At 40.1% G+C, this 21,921-nt stretch overlaps 2 protein-coding genes across 3 annotated transcripts in view; both read left to right on the top strand.

Annotated features, from left to right (window-relative positions):
* Nucleotides 1–21,550, top strand: part of LOC113812818 (serine-rich adhesin for platelets) — a 51,313-nt gene extending 29,763 nt beyond the window's left edge. For both annotated transcript variants that reach the window (XM_070128042.1, XM_070128043.1), the window contains 2 exons: nt 5,683–9,408; nt 21,235–21,550. In XM_070128042.1, the coding sequence (XP_069984143.1) occupies nt 5,683–9,408; nt 21,235–21,410 (3,902 nt within the window). In that variant the 3' untranslated portion in view covers nt 21,411–21,550. The remainder of the gene's footprint in view (nt 1–5,682; nt 9,409–21,234) is intronic.
* LOC138863612 (perilipin-4-like) lies at nt 30–5,657 on the top strand (the record flags this gene model as incomplete). Its single annotated transcript, XM_070128380.1, has 1 exon — nt 30–5,657. A coding segment is annotated over exon 1 (5,628 nt), but the record flags the coding sequence as incomplete, so codon positions are not given.
* Nucleotides 21,551–21,921: the final 371 nt, after the last annotated feature.

The following is a 21,921-nucleotide window of genomic DNA, read 5'->3' as shown; positions in this document are numbered from 1 at the left end:
CTAGCAAAACTGCAGGGGATATTAAAAAAATGCTGCCTGAATTTGAAAATATTGCTTCTGATCAGCTTGCTTTCTGTGCAACCACAGCTTCTGACCCAATAATTAATACAGTGCCAGAACACACATCTACTACATACGCAACTCTTGCTGAAGTTACGCTGAATGTTAAGGAATCATTAGTGCTGCAAAGCTGTGAAACTGAAGTATGCAAAAAGGATGATGAGAATTTAAGGTCATTAGATTTTGTAGATTGTGACCGGTTTCAAAATCAGTATCAAAAACTCAGAGAGCATATTAGCATACCTAATAAGGCAGCTGATGAACATGCAAAAAATTCCAAATGTGATCCTGAATATAGCCAATACAATGTTCAATGTTTGTCAGCTTCTTGCTTCAAATCCAATCCTTCCTCAGATGATATCAAAGATAAATGCCAAATTATATCAGATGTCATGCAAAAGACCCCTTCTCATAGACCAGGCATCATCCAACTGGAATCTACTAATCTGCATAATTCTGTTCAAGTAGACAACATCAATATAGCAAATGCATTATGTACAGAACATATTGACAGACAAGAAAGCATTCCAACAGATTCCAGTTCAACTTACCAACCACAAGACTTAGACATTTCAGGTTCTATTCAGTCAGAAAACATTGACATATTGGACACCGCTCACCCAGAAATTACAAACTTATTGGATATTGTTCAATCCAAAACCACTAATATAGATACTGCTCAACCCGAAATAACAAACATATTGGACACTGCTCACGAAGGAATGACTAACATATTGGACACTGTTCAACCAGAAACATCTGACATATTAGACATTGCTCAACCAGAAACTACTAATATATTGGATACTGCTCAACCAGAAACTACTAACATATTAGACACTGCTCAACCAGGCACCACTAGCATATTGGACACTGCTCAACCAGAAACCACTAGCATATTGGACACTGTTCAACAAGGAACAACTAACTTATTAGACATTGCTCAACCAAAACCCACTAATATATTGGACACTGCTCAGGCAGAAACCACTAGCATACTGGACACTGTTCAACCAGAAACCACTAACGTATTGGGCACTGCTCAATCAGAAACTACCAACATATTGGACACTGTTCAACCAGAAACCACTAACATATTAGACATTGCTCAACCAGAAACCACTAGCTTATTGGACACTGCTCAGACAGAAACCACCAACATACTGGACATTGCTCAACCAGAAACCACTAACATATTGGACATTGCTCAGACAGAAACCACCAATATAATCGACACTGCTCAGACAGAAACCACTAACATTATCGACACTGCTCAGACAGAAACCACCAACATATTGGACACTGCTCAACCAGAAACCACCAAGATATTGGACACTGCTCAGCCAGAAACCACTAACATATTGGACACTGTTCAGCCAGAAACCACCAAGATATTGGACACTGCTCAGCCAGAAACCACTAACATTATCGACACTGCTCAGCCAGAAACCACTAACATATTGGACACTGTTCAGCCAGAAACCACCAAGATATTGGACACTGCTCAGCCAGAAACCACCATGATATTGGACACTGCTCAGACAGAAACCACCAACATATTGGACACTGTTCAACCAGAAACCACCAACATATTGGACACTGTTCAACCAGAAACCACCAACATATTGGACACTGTTCAACCAGAAACCACCAACATAATCGACACTGCTCAGACAGAAACCACTAACATTATCGACACTGCTCAGACAGAAACCACCAACATATTGGACACTGCTCAACCAGAAACCACCAAGATATTGGACACTGCTCAGCCAGAAACCACTAACATTATCGACACTGCTCAGACAGAAACCACTAACATAATCGACACTGTTCAGCCAGAAACCACCAACATATTGGACACTGTTCAACCAGAAACCACCAACATATTGGACACTGCTCAGACAGAAACCACTAACATATTGGACACTGTTCAACCAGAAACCACCAACATATTGGACACTGTTCAACCAGAAACCACCAACATATTGGACACTGTTCAACCAGAAACCACCAACATAATCGACACTGCTCAGACAGAAACCACTAACATTATCGACACTGATCAGCCAGAAACCACTAACATTATCGACACTGCTCAACCAGAAACCACCAACATAATCGACACTGCTCAAACAGAAACCACTAACATATTCGACACTGCTCAACCAGAAACCACCAACATATTGGACACTGTTCAACCAGAAACCACCAACATAATCGACACTGTTCAGCCAGAAACCACCAACATATTGGACACTGCTCAGACAGAAACCACTAACATAATCGACACTGTTCAGCCAGAAACCACCAACATATTGGACACTGCTCAGACAGAAACCACTAACATAATCGACACTGTTCAACCAGAAACCACCAACATATTGGACACTGCTCAGACAGAAACCACTAACATAATCGACACTGTTCAACCAGAAACCACCAACATATTGGACACTGTTCAGCCAGAAACCACCAACATATTGGACACTGTTCAACCAGAAACCACTAACATATTGGACACTGTTCAACCAGAAACCACCAACATATTGGACACTGCTCAGACAGAAACCACTAACATAATCGACACTGTTCAACCAGAAACCACCAACATAATCGACACTGTTCAGCCAGAAACCACCAACATATTGGACACTGTTCAACCAGAAACCGCTAACATAATCGACACTGCTCAGCCAGAAACCACCAACATATTGGACACTGTTCAACCAGGAACAACTAACATATTAGACATTGGTCAACCAGAAACCACTACCATATTAGACACTGCTCAACCAGAAACCACCAACATTTTGGACACTGTACAGACAGAAACCACTAACATAATTGACACTGCTCAGTCAGAAACCACTAACATTATCGACAGTACTCAGCCAGAAACCACAAACATATTGGACACTGCTCAGCCAGAAACCACAAACATATTGGACACTGCTCAGCCAGAAACCACAAACATATTGGACACTGCTCAGCCAGAAACCACCAACATAATCGACACTGCTCAGCCAGAAACCACCAATATAATCGACACTGCTCAGCCAGAAACCACAAACATATTGGACACTGTTCAACCAGAAACCACAAACATTTTGGACACTGTACAGACAGAAACCACTAACATAATCGACACTGCTCAGTCAGAAACCACTAACATTATCGACAGTGCTCAGCCAGAAACCACAAACATATTGGACACTGTTCAACCAGAAACCACCAACATAATCGACACTGCTCAGACAGAAACCACTAACATATTGGACACTGTTCAACCAGAAACCACCAACATAATCGACACTGTTCAGCCAGAAACCACCAACATATTGGACACTGTTCAACCAGAAACCACCAACATAATCGACACTGCTCAGACAGAAACCACTAACATAATCGACACTGTTCAACCAGAAACCACTAACATATTGGACACTGTTCAGCCAGAAACCACTAACATATTGGACACTGATCAGCCAGAAACCACCAACATATTGGACACTGTTCAACCAGAAACCACCAACATAATCGACACTGCTCAGCCAGAAACCACCAACATATTGGACACTGCTCAGACAGAAACCACTGGCATATTGGACACTGCTCAGGCAGAAACCACTAATATATTGGACACTGCTCAGGCAGAAACCACTAGCTTATTGGACACTGTTCAGCCAGAAACCACTAGCATATTGGACACTGTTCAGCCAGAAACCACTAGCTTATTGGACACTGTTCAACCAGGAACAACTAACATATTAGACACTGCTCAACCAGAAACCACCAACATATTGGACACTGTTCAGCCAGAAACCACTAGCTTATTGGACACTGCTCAGGCAGAAATCACTAAGATAATCGACACTGTTCAACCAGAAACTACCAACATATTTGACACTACTCAGCCAGAAACCACTAAAATAACATACACTTTTCGATTAGACAATGCTCAACTAGGAACCAGTACCATGTCTGACACTGTTCAACCAGAATCCACTAAAATAATGGACATAGTTCAACCAGAAACTACCAACACATTTGACAGTGCTCAGCAAGAAACCACTAGCATATTGGAATATGTTCATAAAGAAACCGCGAATATCCTAGACACTAGTGATCAAAATAATACGAACATATTGGAAGCAATTAAAATAGAAGTTGGCAGCACTGTTCAACCAGGAGGTATTAGTACATTAGGTATTGTTCAACCATTTACTAGTAACATACTAAACACACAGGAGATAGTTCAACCAGAAACCACCAACTTATTGGACAATATTCATCCAGATACCACTAATACATTGGACATTGTTCAGCCAGAAACCACAAACATATTGGACATTGCTCAAACAGAAATCGCCAACAACAATCACTCGGAAGCATCTTGCATTACGGATACTGTTCAAATAGAGACCAATAACGCAAGTAGTGTTCAAACAGAAATCACTAACTTATCAAATGTTACTGACCCAGGTTTAACCAACATATTGGACACTACTCAACCAGATACTACTAAGATAATGGATACTGTTCAGTTAGATACCACAGTTAAACCAGGCACTCTACCAATCACAGACATACTGAAGACTGTTGAACTACCAGAAACTAGAGACTCACTGGAAACTGTTCAACCAGAAACCACTCAAATATTTGACAGTAATCCATTAGAGACCACATGTGTTTTAGATACAGTTCCACCAAAAATCAGTGATACATTGAACATGGAAGAGTCGGACACCACAGCCATATTGAAGAATGTTCAACAGAAAAATACAAACTTGCTTGACACTTTAGCGTCAGAAATCACCGAGTTACTAGATATTGCGAAACCAAATACTGCAAGTGTACATGACAATGTTGAACATATTGAAACCAGTAGCATAATAGATACCAATACTTTAAATACCGTTCAACAAGAGACTACTACTTCACAAGAATTTGCAAACACACTAGGGCAAACACATCCAGATCCTTTACTTTCATTAGACACCAGTAATCAAATAACTACTGAATTCAACACTACTCAAGCACGAATCACTCATTTGCCAGACACCACACTGGGAGAACAAAGCGAAATGATTCATCCAAAAATCACAAATATATCTGTTATTTCATCAAATGCAATTCAGTCTGAGAAAATGAATACACTAGGAAATATGGACACACAAATCAATCAGTGTGAAAGTTCTAGTTATACAGATACAATACCACCTGAAAATAGTTGCACATTAGATACTAGCCTATCACAAGTCACCAGTACTGTAAGTCGCCCAGAAACTTTTAATTTACCAGGCACTATGCAAGCAGATTTTGAAACTGGAAACACTGACACATCCAATACTCTACTAGAAATCACCAAAAACACTTCCCCAACAGAAAGTGCAGTTCTACTAGATAACACTGAAATGGTTGCCAGTGAACCAGTTGCAAATCTGCCAAGTAAAAATAAACCAAACTCTGGGGAAGTATTGGATCCCAATTTAGACAGTACTGATGCATTAAATAAAAGTCAGCCTGATGCTTCTGGTAAACCTGGAGACTTTGTATTAATGGAAATATATGACAAAATCAAGGTTGAAAATGCATTTCAAGTCGATTCTCTTAATTCAGGTTCAGCTGATCAGTTGGCCAGCATCGAAACTGATAAGTTTCCTCTGATGGAAAAAAGCAAGTTGGAATCAAAAGAAGATTTGGACAAAAGTCACATGTCTACGTACCTAGCTGATATGTTGACTGGTACAGACTTTTCTGACAATCAAGAAACAATAGATGTTGAAAAACAAATAAATCATATGCATTCACAAGAGGGGGATAAGTTCAGAAGCACAGAACTTCCTGTGGAAAAGAGTGTAGGCAATTATTTGATTTCGGTAATAGAGGATAAATTTTCGGATCGAGTATCAGATAACTCAAGACGCGAATCTGAGTTAAATGAAAATATCCATGATTTATCCTGTGCCTTCAATTCCGAATTCTTTCTTGGTGGGTGTTCTGATGATCAAAATCCTCCCAATTCAGAGGAATGTGTTTCTTCACCTCAAAACAGACATGCTACCCAGGTTGAAATGTCGTCTCCTGAGGATCTTGTGGAAAATGTACATCTTTTGCCAGATATTCAGGAAGGAAGAATCATGCAACAGACTCACTACTCTGACTCTCAAGACAAAGATATAGACTTTGACTTAGGAACACCTAGTGCTCCTGGAAGTCTCCTCTGGGAAGCTTCACATCAAGATTTTGATGATGATGTTCCTATTCCATGCACATCCCGTCCAAATTCCTCACTAAGTATTCATCAAGAAAGAGATGAAACTGTGGAGGAAGAGAGAGGTTCACCTTGGTCTTTATTTACAGCCATCAAAGAATATGTTAGTTCGAGATCTGCATCACCACTGGACATGTTTGTTGATGAGACTTTAGCACCTACTGAAGCATCTGATGAGGAAGAATTTGTTTCTCTTGGACCATCTATTGTGCAAGATAACTTAAATATCAGCAACCTTGAATGCTCAGAATCACTACAAACAGATCAATGCCCTGGTCCTACTCATGAAGATATCAAAACACCATATCAAATAACTCAAAACGATGTAAGCAGTTCTGTGCATGGTTATGTAAAACCCCCAGATTCCCTTCCATTGCGTAAAATTAATGCACCCTCTATGACAGCAATGAGGTCTACGGTGGAAGACGTCAGTGAAGCAAGTGAGTCATTGACAAGTCTTCCTTATGAGGAATCAAATGATTCTATATATGAGACTCCTGATGCTCCACCAGAACTCCCTCTAGCAGAACTGTCTATCGAGAATATGAGCTTTTCTTCGAAGGACACTGAACACGAAGCATCCTTCAGGTCTTTCACACTCATTAATGAGGAATTAAATGTTAGATCAAATGACCAAATTCAGAACATACAAATTCCTTCTGAAATAGATGAGTTTGGCCAAAGGTCTGCCCAGGAAGTGCTGGTTCAGTCAACACTAGAAGTTGCAAAGAATTATAGTTATGAAGACAAGTGTTCTTTCCTAAGTAGTGATCCATGTCCTTTGGATGCTAACACTGAGATCTTGCTCCTATCCCAAAATGAAACAGATACAGAGGGGCACAATGACAATAGTGATACCCTCATATCTAGTGCTGTTGATAATATGGCTTCTGATCTTTCCTTAGAGCTATGTAGATTAGGGGATCAAGTGAGACAAGATGACATAGAAGATCATGAAATAGAGGACAGTCCTTCGCCAAGCCTACACATCACACAGACAGTATCGGATGATCAAGCCTCTGAAGATCATGAGGCAGATATTTTCAAGCAGGAACCCGAAGTTGGCCTCGCTTCAAATACTTCAGAGTCTGTTGTATCCTTAATAGAAAGAAGTGAAACATTACCATCTGATGAACGTGATAACAGTAAGAGTACCACAAGTAGTTTTGCAATAAAAACAGAAGATAGCATTATGGCAGTAGAAGATACTGAAATACCAAATACCCAATATGAACAGGATGAGGTAAATTTTGCTACACAAGAAATAAAGAAATCTGAAGTCAATAACTTAACTGATGGAACACCATGTAAAATTTTACCGAGTGTTGTTGTAGGAGCCACTGAGGATAGTGACAAGAACGCTCTGTCGGTATGTGAAGGCGAAATAAGCACCGAAGCAACTGCTCAGGAAAGTAGTTGCGAATCTGATTCTGATGACGATATGAAAATCGGCCCAATTCGTGGCTTTCGCCCTCTGGTAATACCTCTTTCCCCCAGTCCAACGAGGTCGCCTATAACCACTTCAGACAGTGACTCTCAATCCGAGTCGGATGTAACAACTGATGAAGATGAAATTGATATTCCTAGCAAGAAACCTAATGTTAAATACAACAAACCAGCACGCAGCCACAGTAGCAAATTGCACACCATCCCTGAGCTGTCAGAAGACGAGGAGGAAGAGGTGATGCCTGTCAGACCTCCGAGACCAAGACGACTTTCCCTTGGGAAGAGACACCTCTCAGACAAAAGTGCTGAGTCTCCTGGCACTCCCTCATCTGCGAGGAAGATCGGCAGTCCGTCTTCTCCTCATACGCCCAAATTTTCTCCAGATTTCTCATCGTTTGGAAATGTTGAAGAAGAACATTCATCATTGGACGAAGACAATGTATTTACAACGGAGAAACCAAAACCGATGAAGAGAATGTCTATGTATCCTTCTAATTGTGTATATTCAACTTCCAGTGAAAATGATACTGACGATGAACCCACAGTAATTTATGGAAGACATTATGGGTCTTGTTTCAGAACTCAAAATTCTCCGGATATGATAGAACAAGACAGTTTGGAATGTGATGAAGATGATGAATGTGATGAAGATGATGAGGAACCAGTTGATTATTTTGAGATGAGAAACAAGGCTCATGTGAAAGCTGATAAAGAAGAAAAACTGATTGAGGAGGAACATGAAATTACACCCAGCAAAAATGAAACTGAAGATTTCCTTGAAAAAAGACCTGTTACATCCTCAGGCTTAAATTTTGATGATGCCCACAACGAAGTCAAGTATTATCCACCTTTGGAAACTCTCATGATCCCCTCCCAGACCTCTTCTGGAGATGAGGAAACAGGCATTGCAGAAGCCGATAGCTCTCCTCTTGAGGAACCCGAAGAGACTGAGAATCAGCCTGCTTATGTCATCACTCCACTTGGGGAGGAAAGCATTCTTACAGACCACGCCTTTGTTCCACCAATGGAAATGTTGCACATTCCTAAACTGCAGGTTGCACCTTTAACCTTCGAAGACGTCGATCTTCCACTGACACCGCGATTCCCTTCTGTGCCCTGTACAGAACAACAAAACGAAATAATAGGATCTGTGTTTGATGGGAGTGAGGAAAATCAAAATTTACAAGGGACGACTTCCCATACAGATCACATACAAACTAAAGGAAATGATGCATTTGCTGAACTAGATACATGTTCATTCAAAGAAAGCGGTAATATTAAGTTCGAAACACAGGAACAGTTTATTGAAAATTCATTATTCAGTTCAGAAAATGAACAATATAATAAAGGTTTACCTGATATGGATGTTCATTATGAGCCAAAAACTGACGGACTCGACATAACAGTTGATGAAAATCTGAGCAAGGATATTGACGACATACAGAATGCCAATGAAATGACTGGTGAAGGAAGTGACAAAGAAAACAATGTGATGAATCCGTCTGGAAAATCAGCTGACATGACACTCACCGAAGATCAGTTGATATTTTTTCAGGGTGGCGGACTTCAGCAAGTAGCACGATCGTTTGCGGTCACAAATTCGCCCAAAAAGGAATTGGTACAAGGTGAGAATTCAACTAACATAGGTGACAAATCCTTTCCCTCCATAGATGTAGATGTTGCCAGTAATGACCCTGTCCTTGACCCTCTTGACCAAACAACTACACAAGACGATATATGTAACCCAAGTGAAAAGAATATGACAACTAGCAATGAATATAGCCATATAGATGCTGATTTTAGCTCAAGCAGTGTAATTCAAACACTGCCATGTTCTTTTCCACGTGAAGGCCTGGCCAAACAGAGTGAGCATGAATCAACAGATAATTTTTTCCCATCATCAAGTGAGATCTTCGCAGTAACAGCAACAAGTGACCCATTTTCATCAAGTGAAAATGAAATTGGATCTCTATCATGGGCTACAGATCCCTTTGATGAGGATCAGAATCTAATTGGCCTAGATTTCTGTAATTTAGCTGATCGTAAGCCCAGCGAGGGAAGCCATACTCGCATGCATGACGCAACCTTGTTATCTCAAAGAGACAGAAGGAAGCCAGGTTCTCCTGCAAAAGTATTAGTTGTGTCTCAGAATCCGTCGGAGGAGTTTGTACAAGACAGTGAGTTCCCGCTAAATGATAGGAACCAGCGATGTCAAAGCGACATGGCTGAGAAACAGTTGGATGGTGATTTAAATTTTGACATTCTGTCGGATGTCAGTGAAATATATGCTAGTGATCAGAGACCCAAAGATAGAGCTTTTTTATGTAATGATGAAACGGCTCAATACAAACCTGTTCCTCTCCGAAGTGATTTGGATATATTTGCTCAACAGGAAGCAGAACCTATGTTCGATCTCAGTGATGCAGCGAAGTCTGAGGAGGGTACACAGCTAATCAACTTAACAGATGAATTAGGGGAAGACATAGAAAAGCACCCATGTGTAAATGCTAAACAAATGTTGCCCACGAACTCTGACCAGGAAGCAATTAATGATTTTTCTTCTCTTATAGACGTCTCAGACTGTAATTCATCTCAAAATCTAAAATTCGGTAACAATGTATCCACAGCAGACAAATCTGATTCCAGTGACGTATATGCAACAGAGTATACATGCAAGGAATCATCTGATGACACGACTGGGCTGGATGTTAAATTTTTTGATATCGATGAACAACCCGTTTATTACGGGAAAGCTGAGGACGAAAAATCTGATTCATCAGCAGTACCATTTAACATCTTCGATAATCTGCAAACTGAATCTAATATGCTTATTCCACAGGCAGCCGAGTCTACCTGTGTAACAGATCTTCTCAATATAGATGACTCTTCATTTGCTGAGGGTCCGAGTGATGTCATTTCAGATAAACAAAATATCAGTCTTCTTGACTCTGACTTTGAGGAGTTTATGCGAAGTGATTCGACTACTAACAATGACAATGAAGTTGGATTTACTAATAATTCAATAATTAATGAAATAATAACAAATGTCTGTCATCAAACAGAACCCGACGATTTGCCGGCATTGGAATCTAATACTCACAAAGTAACACCTGACATTGATGTGCTTACAATGGGAGTTACCGAAGACGAAACTAAGCTGGAAGTTGAGGAAGTAGATTTCTTTTCTTTGCAAGAGGAAAATCCAAACAAACAGTCACACCATCAGACGAGTGAAGATTCCGAGGAACTAGAGGAATTTTTATCTCTGACGAATGTACAAAACGAATGTACGTGTGAAACAGAACCGCGAGTGGATGGAATCCCTTTAAGTGAAGCCACAAAAGAGGATAATCTTATTGTTTCCAGTGAGACGGGCGGAGCGAACGCTTTGGAAATCCCAGAGCTTCCGCCAGTTACGGGAGCAGATAGTCTCTACAGGTATGGGGAGAGGGATGACCTAATTGGTTGTGAGCCAGACAGACACGGGAAGGATGCGGAAGCTCAGTCCGAGGTCAGTTGTGACGGAACACCAGATAGTTGCGGTGCCGGTGAGTTAGCCCTGGAATGTCAGAACCAGACTGACATTCCCAACGTCTCGCTTGTAGGTCATGAACATGTAAAATCTCGGCTTGTCGAGGGATTAAGCTCATCTATTACTTCTGGTGAATTTGATACCCATGACAAGGTAGTTTTTCATGAACAAGCACAGGAACAGACAGAGTGTCTTCCCTTCCCCTCCGAAGGAAAAGAAAAGAAAGCATTTTTTTGTGATTATAGCAATCAGACCACACAGCATGTACAAGAAGGTAATGTGAAGAATTCAATACTTGAGAATGATTCTGATGACCAGTGTATGGTAACAGCGAAGGATGAAAATGAGCCTGCAGACTATGACAGAGAGAGCACTTTGTCGGAAATTTCATCTACCATTTTTGAAAGTGTACGAGAGTCACATCCCGTTCTTGACCCAATAGTGATAGAGAAACTTAATTTAGTTGAAGGAACATCACTCGCACAGTCTACTGACCATCCTAAAGAGGACAGTGAGCACTTAAAGCTCAGTAATTCTCCTATTCCAAGTGCACGAAGTACAGTGCAGGATATTATAACTGCTGATAAACAAACCCTAAACATTAATGCTCACAGTGATGATGGCTGTAATGTAATTTCTGATGACGTTTATGATAAGGAAGATAAAGACAAAAATATAGATCCCGGTTGCCAGGCAAAGAGGGATGATGGTACACAGGAGGAACAGATTGATAATGATTCACAGTGTGTAATCGAGGAGTCGAAAAATGATGATAATGACCATTCAACATCATCAAATCGAACTAGCGTTGTACTTGATGAATTTCAGCAAATGCTGGAAAAGGAAGGTTCAGAGTGTTCATCGTTTGCCGATTTATCTGCAGAGGAAGAAGTAGGAGATTCAGGTTTCAGTCCTTCAGCTTTTGAGCAAGACCAATTCACTGGAACAGGAATTTCAAACACCGTACAAAAGCAAGGTGAAGAGGAGTCTATCAGTTCACAATCTCACCGTAGTTTTCTAGAAGAAATCCATGGATTTAGGACATATTCCAGGGATTCTGAAAGCTCAAATGATGAAAGACCTCCAAAGGCTGATGCACGTTTTGAAGGAAGCAAAGTGAAAGTCGACAGTCAGCCAACAACTGAACTTGTCACTTTGAGAAAACAGTTCTGGGATTCTGTTGCAGCAGGTGGCACCGGGCATGTGGACTCGAAAGTTTCATCAAGCTCTGACTCGACTGATATTGTAAGTCAAGCAGATGACGTTTCTAAGTGTGAAACAATTACTGGAGAGCAAGAGGAAGAGATCACAAGAGGACCCACACCTGAAGCAGATGACGTGTTTCAGGATGCTGTTGATGAGACACCAGTGGGGTTAGTCGGGCGACTGAAGGCTGTTTGGAGTAGCTTTTTCATGGGTGATAAGCAAGCGTTGACCACAGAGGATAATAAAGAAATGGGTCTCGATGATGAACGTCTACGTGATGTCGCAGATGGTGAGAGTTTGACTGATGATCAAAAAGAAATGTGGGAGAACCTTAGAAAGTCTCCAAACTGTGATCGTGAGAATGTATTAAAGAGTAAAGTGAGGACACAAAAGAGAGAGGAATCAGTGGAAAGAGACGATATTTGTGATGAAAACAGGAAGTTGTTGGAACATGACAATAAAGATATTGCAATACATGAACGACCGTTATTAGAAGAGAATAGAAAAGAGGAGGACTCTGAATCTGATGAATGGAAAATATTGACAGAAATAAGAAACAGAGAAGAAAAGGCACAAACGTCACCTGCAACTCATGAACAAATTCTAATAAATGTTTCAACGACAGATACAACGCCTTTTGATGAAACTGCTGATAAATTAATGCAGTTGTCAAGTGAATCTTCCAGTGACACTGAAGAAGAACTACCCACTGGCGATGCGTTTATGCCACGGAAAAGTATGAGAAAGATCAAGCGGGGCACAGTACAAATGGGAAAACAAATATGGGAAATGAAATATACAAACCCAGAGCCTGCAGGGGACACCACAAAGAATGTAGAGCCTGAGAATTCTATGCTAAACACTCCTGAGTCTCTCGAGAGGGAGAGTTCTGAAAAATATGCATACAGGACACCAAGTCTTCGGAAAATAGAAAGAGGAATTGTGAAAACAAGGAAAGATCAGTGGGAAGGAAAGTTAGTGGAGCTTGATCAGGACAATCTCGAAACTAATGAGGAGCAGGACTTCGAAGATACTGAAGAAAATGCTTTGATGCACAATGATGACATCAGATTTCCTGAAGAATCCCCCAAACTTCATCAAAGGGGATCCAAAACTAAACAGCCAAAGGGCTACAAGCTAAGTGTGAAAATTCGAGAAAGGACTGTGGTAGATGCTAAGCATATGTGGGAAGAAAAAGAGGCACGAATGAAGAAGGAAGCCGAGGCTACTAGAGCTCATCTATATGATCTTGAAAATGATAGGAATATAGTTGGTGATGAGTTACTTCCTTCAGGACTTCCTGACGAAGGTGCAAAAATTGAAGGAAATGATGATGAAAGAAATGAGTTTGAAAATACTAATACTGCTTGCTGTCAGGAACCAATCGAAGAACTCGGCATTGAGGAGGGTCTTGTGCACAATAAGAAACAAGTCTGGCAGAATCTGTGTGAATCAGAAAAGAAAATTGAGACGAAGGCACTGACTGGCAAATTAAAGAGTCAGAAAGGAGAATGGCAATTCAATGAAAAAGAAGACGCCAAAGGAGCACAAAGTGGAAATATTCCAAAGCCAAATCAAGCTACCAATGTAGAGGTAGCAAAGAGTAAGAGCAGCATGGAATTGCGTACACAAGCAGCTACAGATGTAAAAGCTGAAGGTGATAAGGATGACATGATTGATCGACAGCCTAACTATGGGGAAACTGAGGAGAGGTCGGTAGTATCTGGAAAGGACTTTTGGGAAGGAATGAGACCTGAACAAAGACAAAGTCAAAATCTTGCCGACAGCAAAGCTTCAGAAACGTCACCTACTGACAAAATTAATCAGGCTGTCACTGCAACAACAGAAACAGTTAATAAGGAAACCAACAATGATGACACTTCCGAAATTAAAGCCAAAGGACATGTTAAAGCCAAGACGGAAATGTGGGATGTAAAATGGAAAGAACTAGAAGAGAAACGGAGAAATGAAGCTATTGGACAAAGAGAGGAATCAAGAAGAACAGAGAATAAATTACCAACAAAGGCAGCAGCACCTCTAGAAACTGTGAAGGGGGAAGTGACATGCGAGGTAAATGCCGCGAATATGGAAGATACATCCTCTCAAAAGCCGGTCACTGGCTACCAGCTCAGCTTCAGGCTCAAGGAAGGAAGTGTTGCAAAAGCCAAACTCATGTGGGAAGAGCAAGAAACAAAAAATAAATTGGAAGCAGAAACATTTATACAAATGAAGAGCTCTCAGGAAAAATCTAGATTTCAGAATGAACAAACAAGAACAGATTATGAGACTACTGACAGCACAATCAAACTAGAGGCAAATGATCTTAAGTTAGAGAAAGAAAATGAATCTATCGCGGATGATCAGCAAGAAGCTCCTCTGCAGGATAATATAGACATTAATGAAGCTTCCGAGAGTCAGTTAGTGCCCGTAAGTGAATCAAGAAAATTGTGGGAAGAACGAATATCCAAGAACGAATCGTCTCAAAAACCTGAACCTGTAATTAGTGAAGCAAAACCCTTAAACAAGGTAGCACAAGTTTTAAAATCACTGAATAACTCTACGGTAGAAAGTGTAAATGAATATCCACACTTTAGAAATTATCAGTTCTCCTCAGTGGATGTTGAAGTTGGCAGCGAGACACAGAGCACGGGAGACATATATTCTGAGATGGATCAGAATGACTCAGATGAATCGCCTGAAGAATCTAGCATCACAGCTTGTACAGGTACTGTCGCGGCTGGCAAGAAAGTATGGGAAGATAGAGTAACGGAAGTATGTGATACTGTCCAAATGAACCCTGATTTTAAAGTTGATTATCAGAATGCAGAAGTTGAGCATCTTGCAAGAACTTTTGGGAAAATAGAAAACGAGCCTACAGCATGCAGTGAAACCCATGGAAGTAATAAAGTTACTAGAACTCTAAGTGTTGAGGTCGATGATGGTAGTGTTAGTAGAGCTCGAGACTTCTGGGAGCAATCTAATAGCCAAAGCTCCACTGCTGATAAACTTCATTCTACTGAAAACGTCCATCAAATACAAGAATCTGAAGTGCCGATGGGTGAGATGGACAGGGACCAGAAAACTCGAGATTCAGAACAGAAATCTGAGGAAATGGCACAAGCCCCATCAATTCTAAAGGAATCATATATAGGAGCTAGTAAAAGAGCATTCTGTGACACCATGCTGTTAAATTTTATACCTTCTGATACTGGTGATTCTTACAGCACGAAGAATACTTCAGAGCAAATGAACAGAACGTCTTCTTTAGTTCAAGATGAAGCACTGAATTCATTACTGAGTGTTGATGAAGAATACTATGATGCCTGCAGTCCTGAGGCTAACATACCTAAGGAAGAAGCACCATCCTATCCAGATACTAATAAAATTGTGCTAAAAAAACAAGATCAAACTGTGATTTCACTAAGACTGCCAGAAGTGAGTAAAGAGGAGGAAGAGATTAGTAAAGAGGAGGAAGAGATTAATAAAATAATTGGGGAATCATCTGGCAATATAGTAAAGCAGAAGAAAGATTACTGGGATAATATGATGACAAAGAATCTAGAACCAAAATCTTGCAAAATAGTTGCGAAAGGAAAAATTATAAGTGAGCATTTTCTCTGTGAAGATATAAGTCCATTAGATGACATTAGTGTATCAACCAACTCGGGCAGTCCTCCTCCTCTACCTGTAACACGACCACCAATATACGCTGACGCAAACAAGGAACCGAAGTCAACTTTACACGAGTCTCAAAAAGCAAAAGAAATATCAGAAAAGAGAAAGTATTGGGATAATTTATTTGCCAAAAGGAAAGAAAGTGAAAGAAAATCGGCAGCTCAGAAAGATAATGATCTTTCAGTTATAAACCAAAGGGAAAATGATATAGGAATAAACACAAGTACAGGTGATGATACCACAAAGTCTATTAATGTTCCTGCGAATGTTCAATTGCCTGAGCATGTTGAAGAACCTGAGAAAGATACAGAAGAGTCTGACAGCAAATCAGTCCATCCTGCGCCTGGAAAGACATTCGTCGCACAAAAGAAAGGTTTCTGGGATGACCTGATCGCCAAGAAGACACGTGAGCCAGGAGTCAACACGACTTTCATTGTACAGAGGCCTCTAGTATCCACGCACGGCCGTCAAAATCGTAGTTGTCCCGTTGAGATAGTAACAGACGAAGTAACTGGAGGAGATGAAGAGATGTGCACTGAGATCAAAGAGACCAAGACAGTGCTTGGTCGGAAACTGAGTATCAAAATTAAAAGTGGGATCGTACGAGCCAATCAGCGTTTATATGAGTCAGAACGTGAAGATGAGTTTACAATATGGAAAAAATCTAAGGAATTTAAGAGACGAGGGAAGCATAATTTATCATCGCCTAGAAAAAGTCCCCAGAAGCTCTCTAGAGAAAATCGTGGCCCAGAATCAGTAAGAGATCAGCCAAGAGTTGCTGCATCACCAGTTCCAAGGCACAGGAAGCTAAAGAAGGGGCGTCCGACATCCCCCAGACCTCAAGACGACCAGTCTTCGTCCGGTGAAGACGAACAAAGCGTTCCAAGAGTGCGAAGGAAAACGAGTGTGAAAATACAAAAAGGGTTAGTGAAAGAGTGCAAATCCCAATGGGAATCTAAATGTTCAAAATCTGGGTTTTGGACTTGGAAAAGGCACCGGTTACAGTACTCGCCGTCAAAACCGAAATCATCTCCGGTGAAAAGACAAACCAAGAGACACTCATCTCCTCGTAAATCTCCGACACCAAAGGCAAGCCCAGTAATTTCATATACAGCAAGGTACCTGGACACACCCAAGTCGCCAACACAGACAAGGAAAGAACGAGACGATGAGAGGTCACCACCTCCAAGTCCTCCAGTAGATCGACCTCTGACGCCAGAGGAAACCGAGGAGTTCCTCCAGGACATCAGGGGAAGGGTGGCCAGCCAAAGGAAGAGGTTTGATAGTCTTGGCAGCGTCATTAGCGAGAGCAGTGGGAATAGCCTTGACGCCGTGGATGACCACACCAATCATACGGCTAAAAGTCCCCTTGATCTGGATGAAGACTACATCAGCTGTATTGTCGGGAAGGTAAGCAAACATAAGAAACTGTGGGAGACGAAAGCAGAGGAAAAGAGCCAAAGAAACAAGGACAGCAAGGTAACCACCAAGGCGCAAGCATCAAGAAATCAAGGACGTGGAAAGCCTCAGAGTCCAATACCCACAAGTAAGAAGGGAAGGGGACGCGTGACTTACATCATCCACAGCACAATCGAAGGCGACGTCGTCCTTGAAACAGTCGACGGGACCTATTCATCTCACCAAGAATCATGGGATATCCAGACCAGGAAGCAACAACACACGCAACGTCTGCAAGCACCTGGGGAGAGCATGAAGGTTGAGAGGAAGGGAGCAGATATCTCTGGTAAGTCATGTAGAGGAGCTATGTTACTCATAGGAGGTTTATTATTGTTGCAGTGAGGAATTTAGAGCATGTAGTTTCGGCGTTAGTGTTATGATGCTCTCAGCGTGTATCTTTTCTTTGATGTTTTGAAATTACTGTTATTAGAGTGGTTATCATAGTAGCTTTCCTGTTACTTTAGACATTCTTTGCCCCACAAGCGTTGGTTACCAAAATTACACACATTGATGGTGGCTCTGACCACTCCTACGAAGCTGCTGAATATGATAAAAGTAATGATAATACCAGTGATAACAATTTTGATAATAACTGTGATAGCATTAATGATAATGATGTCGATTTTTATGATAATAATAATAATAGTAACTATGATAATAGAGTAATACTAACAATGATTATAAAAATTGTCAATGATAATAATTATAATAATTATGATAATCATAAAAAAATAACAATAGTAATAATGATAACAGCAACAGTAAAAGTAACAACAACAACAATGATGATAAGAATAATGATGATGATAACATTAATGATAAAAATAATAGTAATGATACAACTAATTAGGATAACAATGATAATGAAAATAATAATAATAACAATAATAATAATAATAATAATAATAAACTGATGATAATAATGGTGATAGTAGCAAAAATAACAATTATTATAAAAATTATGATACTAATAATGTTAATAATAATAATAATAATAATAATAATAATAATAATAATAATAATGATGATGATGATAATGACAATAATAGTAGTAATAGTAGTAATGATGACGATGATAATGACAATAATAATAATAATAATAATAATAATAATAATAATAATAATAAAAATAATAATAATAGTAATAACAACAGCAACAACAACAATAATAATAATACATATCAAGCAACAACAAAAACAACAATAAGGATAATAATATTAATAATAATTATTATAATACCTACGACACACCCGCGACTCAACATCAGGAGTTCACTTCCTTATAAAAAACAGCAATAATTACTTACCCAATTAAAATGCACTATTCCCTGAAGACATCATATGGCTTCTCAAAATTAACACTAACGCACTCCTACCAATCTGCCCCACACTATTTTACCTTAAGGCTTCGCGACATAACACAGCACCTCTGGCGATGGCGATCCTCTGGCTGAGGACGACAGGCAGATGTCTTCTCTTATATCTGGATTTGTTAATACAGCTATGAACAGCTGACTGATAATCATACAATGATGATAAAAAATTATCATTATTATTTTTACTATTATTATAATTATCATTCTAATAATAATAATAATAATAATAATAATAATAATAATAGCAATATCAATAATAACGATAATGATGATAATAACAAAGATAATAATAAAGGTGATGATATTTATAATGATGGTGATGATAATGGTGGTAATAATGATAGTAATAATAATAATAATAATGATAATAATAATAATAATAATAATAATAATAATAATAATAATAATAATAATAGTAATAATAACTGATATTAACAAAAATAATGAAATGATAATGATAATAACAATAATCACCGACTAATTGCTTTTATTTTATTTTTCTATGTATGATTATGTATCTAGCATTAACAGCTTATTATTCATGATGGCTGAAATTTGTATAATGTTTAGGTAGTATCAATAGCTATACAATCTTACTGTCACGAGTTTTTTGAAGTATCATTTAAAGTAGTATATATTGATTTTGGCCTTTTTGGGAATGAAGTACTGATTAACAATTGGTTATAATAAATTGGAAATATGATGCTAAACAAGCATGATATAAAACTATATAAATACTGGTGACTTTAGGCCACGAAATGTATCAGACAGAAAAAAAATCTCCCATCCTTTCCACTTTGCAGAGATCAGCCGCGCTCATCCCCGGGGAGATGTGGATGAGCTGGTCGCCGCTGCTTCCATCCCACACACGACCAGTGATGCTGGGGATGTCATACTGCCGGATGAGGAAACCCGAGGTCATTCTCCAGTTATTATGAACCCCAGCCCACACTCCAGTACTTGGCCAAGCCCACAGTCTTGCTCTCCGACTCAAAGCGCCGGAGAACAACCCATCGAAGCATCTGGAGCCTCGGAGGACCCTGTGGCATCCGAGACTGCCCAGTACTACCAGTCATACAAGCACACCTTTGCGTCTGCTCGTAGCTTCTTTGAGAGTGCAACAACTAACCAAGATGGAGTCGAACTTAACAACTACACAAAATACGAGGATAGACACAAAAGTCTTGCCGACTTTGTGGTTACTGAACAAGTAAATGTATCCTGTAACGACAGCGAAACTTGGAATTATTCCTCACAAGGCCTGAACTCCCCCAGCAATCCCATTGAAAATGCAGCGACAGACACTGACCTAGAAGTTGATGCTGATAATATGAAATCTGTTTATAGTTCCCAAGACATGAATTATACTAGGCATTCAAGGAAAGAAACACAAGAATGCGAGACTCGCCTGGTGGACAGCGGTTGCCAAACCGACGATGAATTCGAAGACACTCCTCGAAGTCGAATATATCGTGTGAGTCGGGCTTGCCAGAGTGATGCTGAAAGTGACAACGAAACGTTGAAAGTGAGGGATCACAGTCCATCGCAAGATAGAGAAATACAAGTTTCTGAAGACGACCTTACTAATCCTCTAAAGCGTCGTTTACCACATGACTATCGCCAATACGATTTGCTAGAAAATCCCAAATCAAAGCGTCGGATATACCAAAGGCGAAACAAATCGCAAACATTGACTAGAAGTAAATCCCTGCCAGGAATTGAATTCGCAACCATCCCAGATCCAAAGCATAATAGGACTACAATAAATCCACTAAGCAATTTCTGGCCAAGAGAGCCCGAAGCCGACAGACCCAGATCTTACAAGTTCGGAATATCAGATTCATCTTCTCTTGTAGCGTCTCTCATGGACCTAACAAGGGATTTACCTACAGCTTATCCTGACTCACATAACCAGGACGACTTAGAAGATCTCGATCATGATGTCTTCCAGCACTTCCCCCAGGGAGAGGTCCGTCTACATAGACCCTGCGGTCCCTGTTCCCTATCACGACCATTAACCTTGATCCTTGTACATTAGTTTTTATCTATTTAAGTTGGTAGGTAGATGTAGATGACAATGAGTAGAAGTATTATATGAATGCATGTCAAGTTTTATCTCTACTTTATTATCAAATATTCTCACCATGGATATATCATTGTAAATTTCTGTAATGCACTCACACTACTGTATCTATTATCCACAGGTGATACAGACGCTGAGCGGATGCTACAGGGGAGAATTTCCCCATATTCCAGTGAATGGGCGAACACGGCATCATGGCAGAGTTCCCAGAGCTGGCCAAAGAGACCTGATTTCTCTCCGGGAACTTCGCCGTCGCGCCAGTTTACCCGAGTGTTTGGCTCTCCTACCGATCTCTGAGGCTCCCAGTCCCGAGGCAGGATCTCCGGTGGAAGTGATACGCAATCCCTTCCATCCCATGGACCAAATTACTGCCCAACTAATGAAGGAGTCAAGCGTAGATAATTGTGAAAATAGTACTCCTTGTATGTACAATAGTAGTGAAAGTATCAATTTATCTGTAAACAGTGATGAGAGTGAGAAACATAAACCAGTATGTGATGGCGTAAGCGAAAATGAGCAAATTGCTGATTCCGGTAAGGAAGAATGGGATACTTACGGTGAGACCACAACAGATTCCAATTGTGATGTCGAATATGGAATTAATGAAAGTAGAAACTGCGTCGAAGCAACACCTAATCTTACGTGCAGTGCGTATGGCGATGGTCTAGAGCGAGGGAAGTTAGGAGAAGTTTTAACTTTCATCGTCGACACTGCCGGCGCACAGCAAGGCGAGGTATGTGACGTTTCTTTTATATTCTGATCATAGTATCGTTATTACAGCACGTATCACAAGCTCTTTGTATTATGG

This window comes from Penaeus vannamei, chromosome 12, assembly GCF_042767895.1.
Source record: "Penaeus vannamei isolate JL-2024 chromosome 12, ASM4276789v1, whole genome shotgun sequence".
Classification (NCBI taxonomy): Eukaryota; Metazoa; Arthropoda; class Malacostraca; order Decapoda; family Penaeidae; genus Penaeus; species Penaeus vannamei.
The sequence above is the reverse complement of the archived record's forward strand: the minus strand, read 5'-3'. Positions and strand labels throughout refer to the sequence as shown.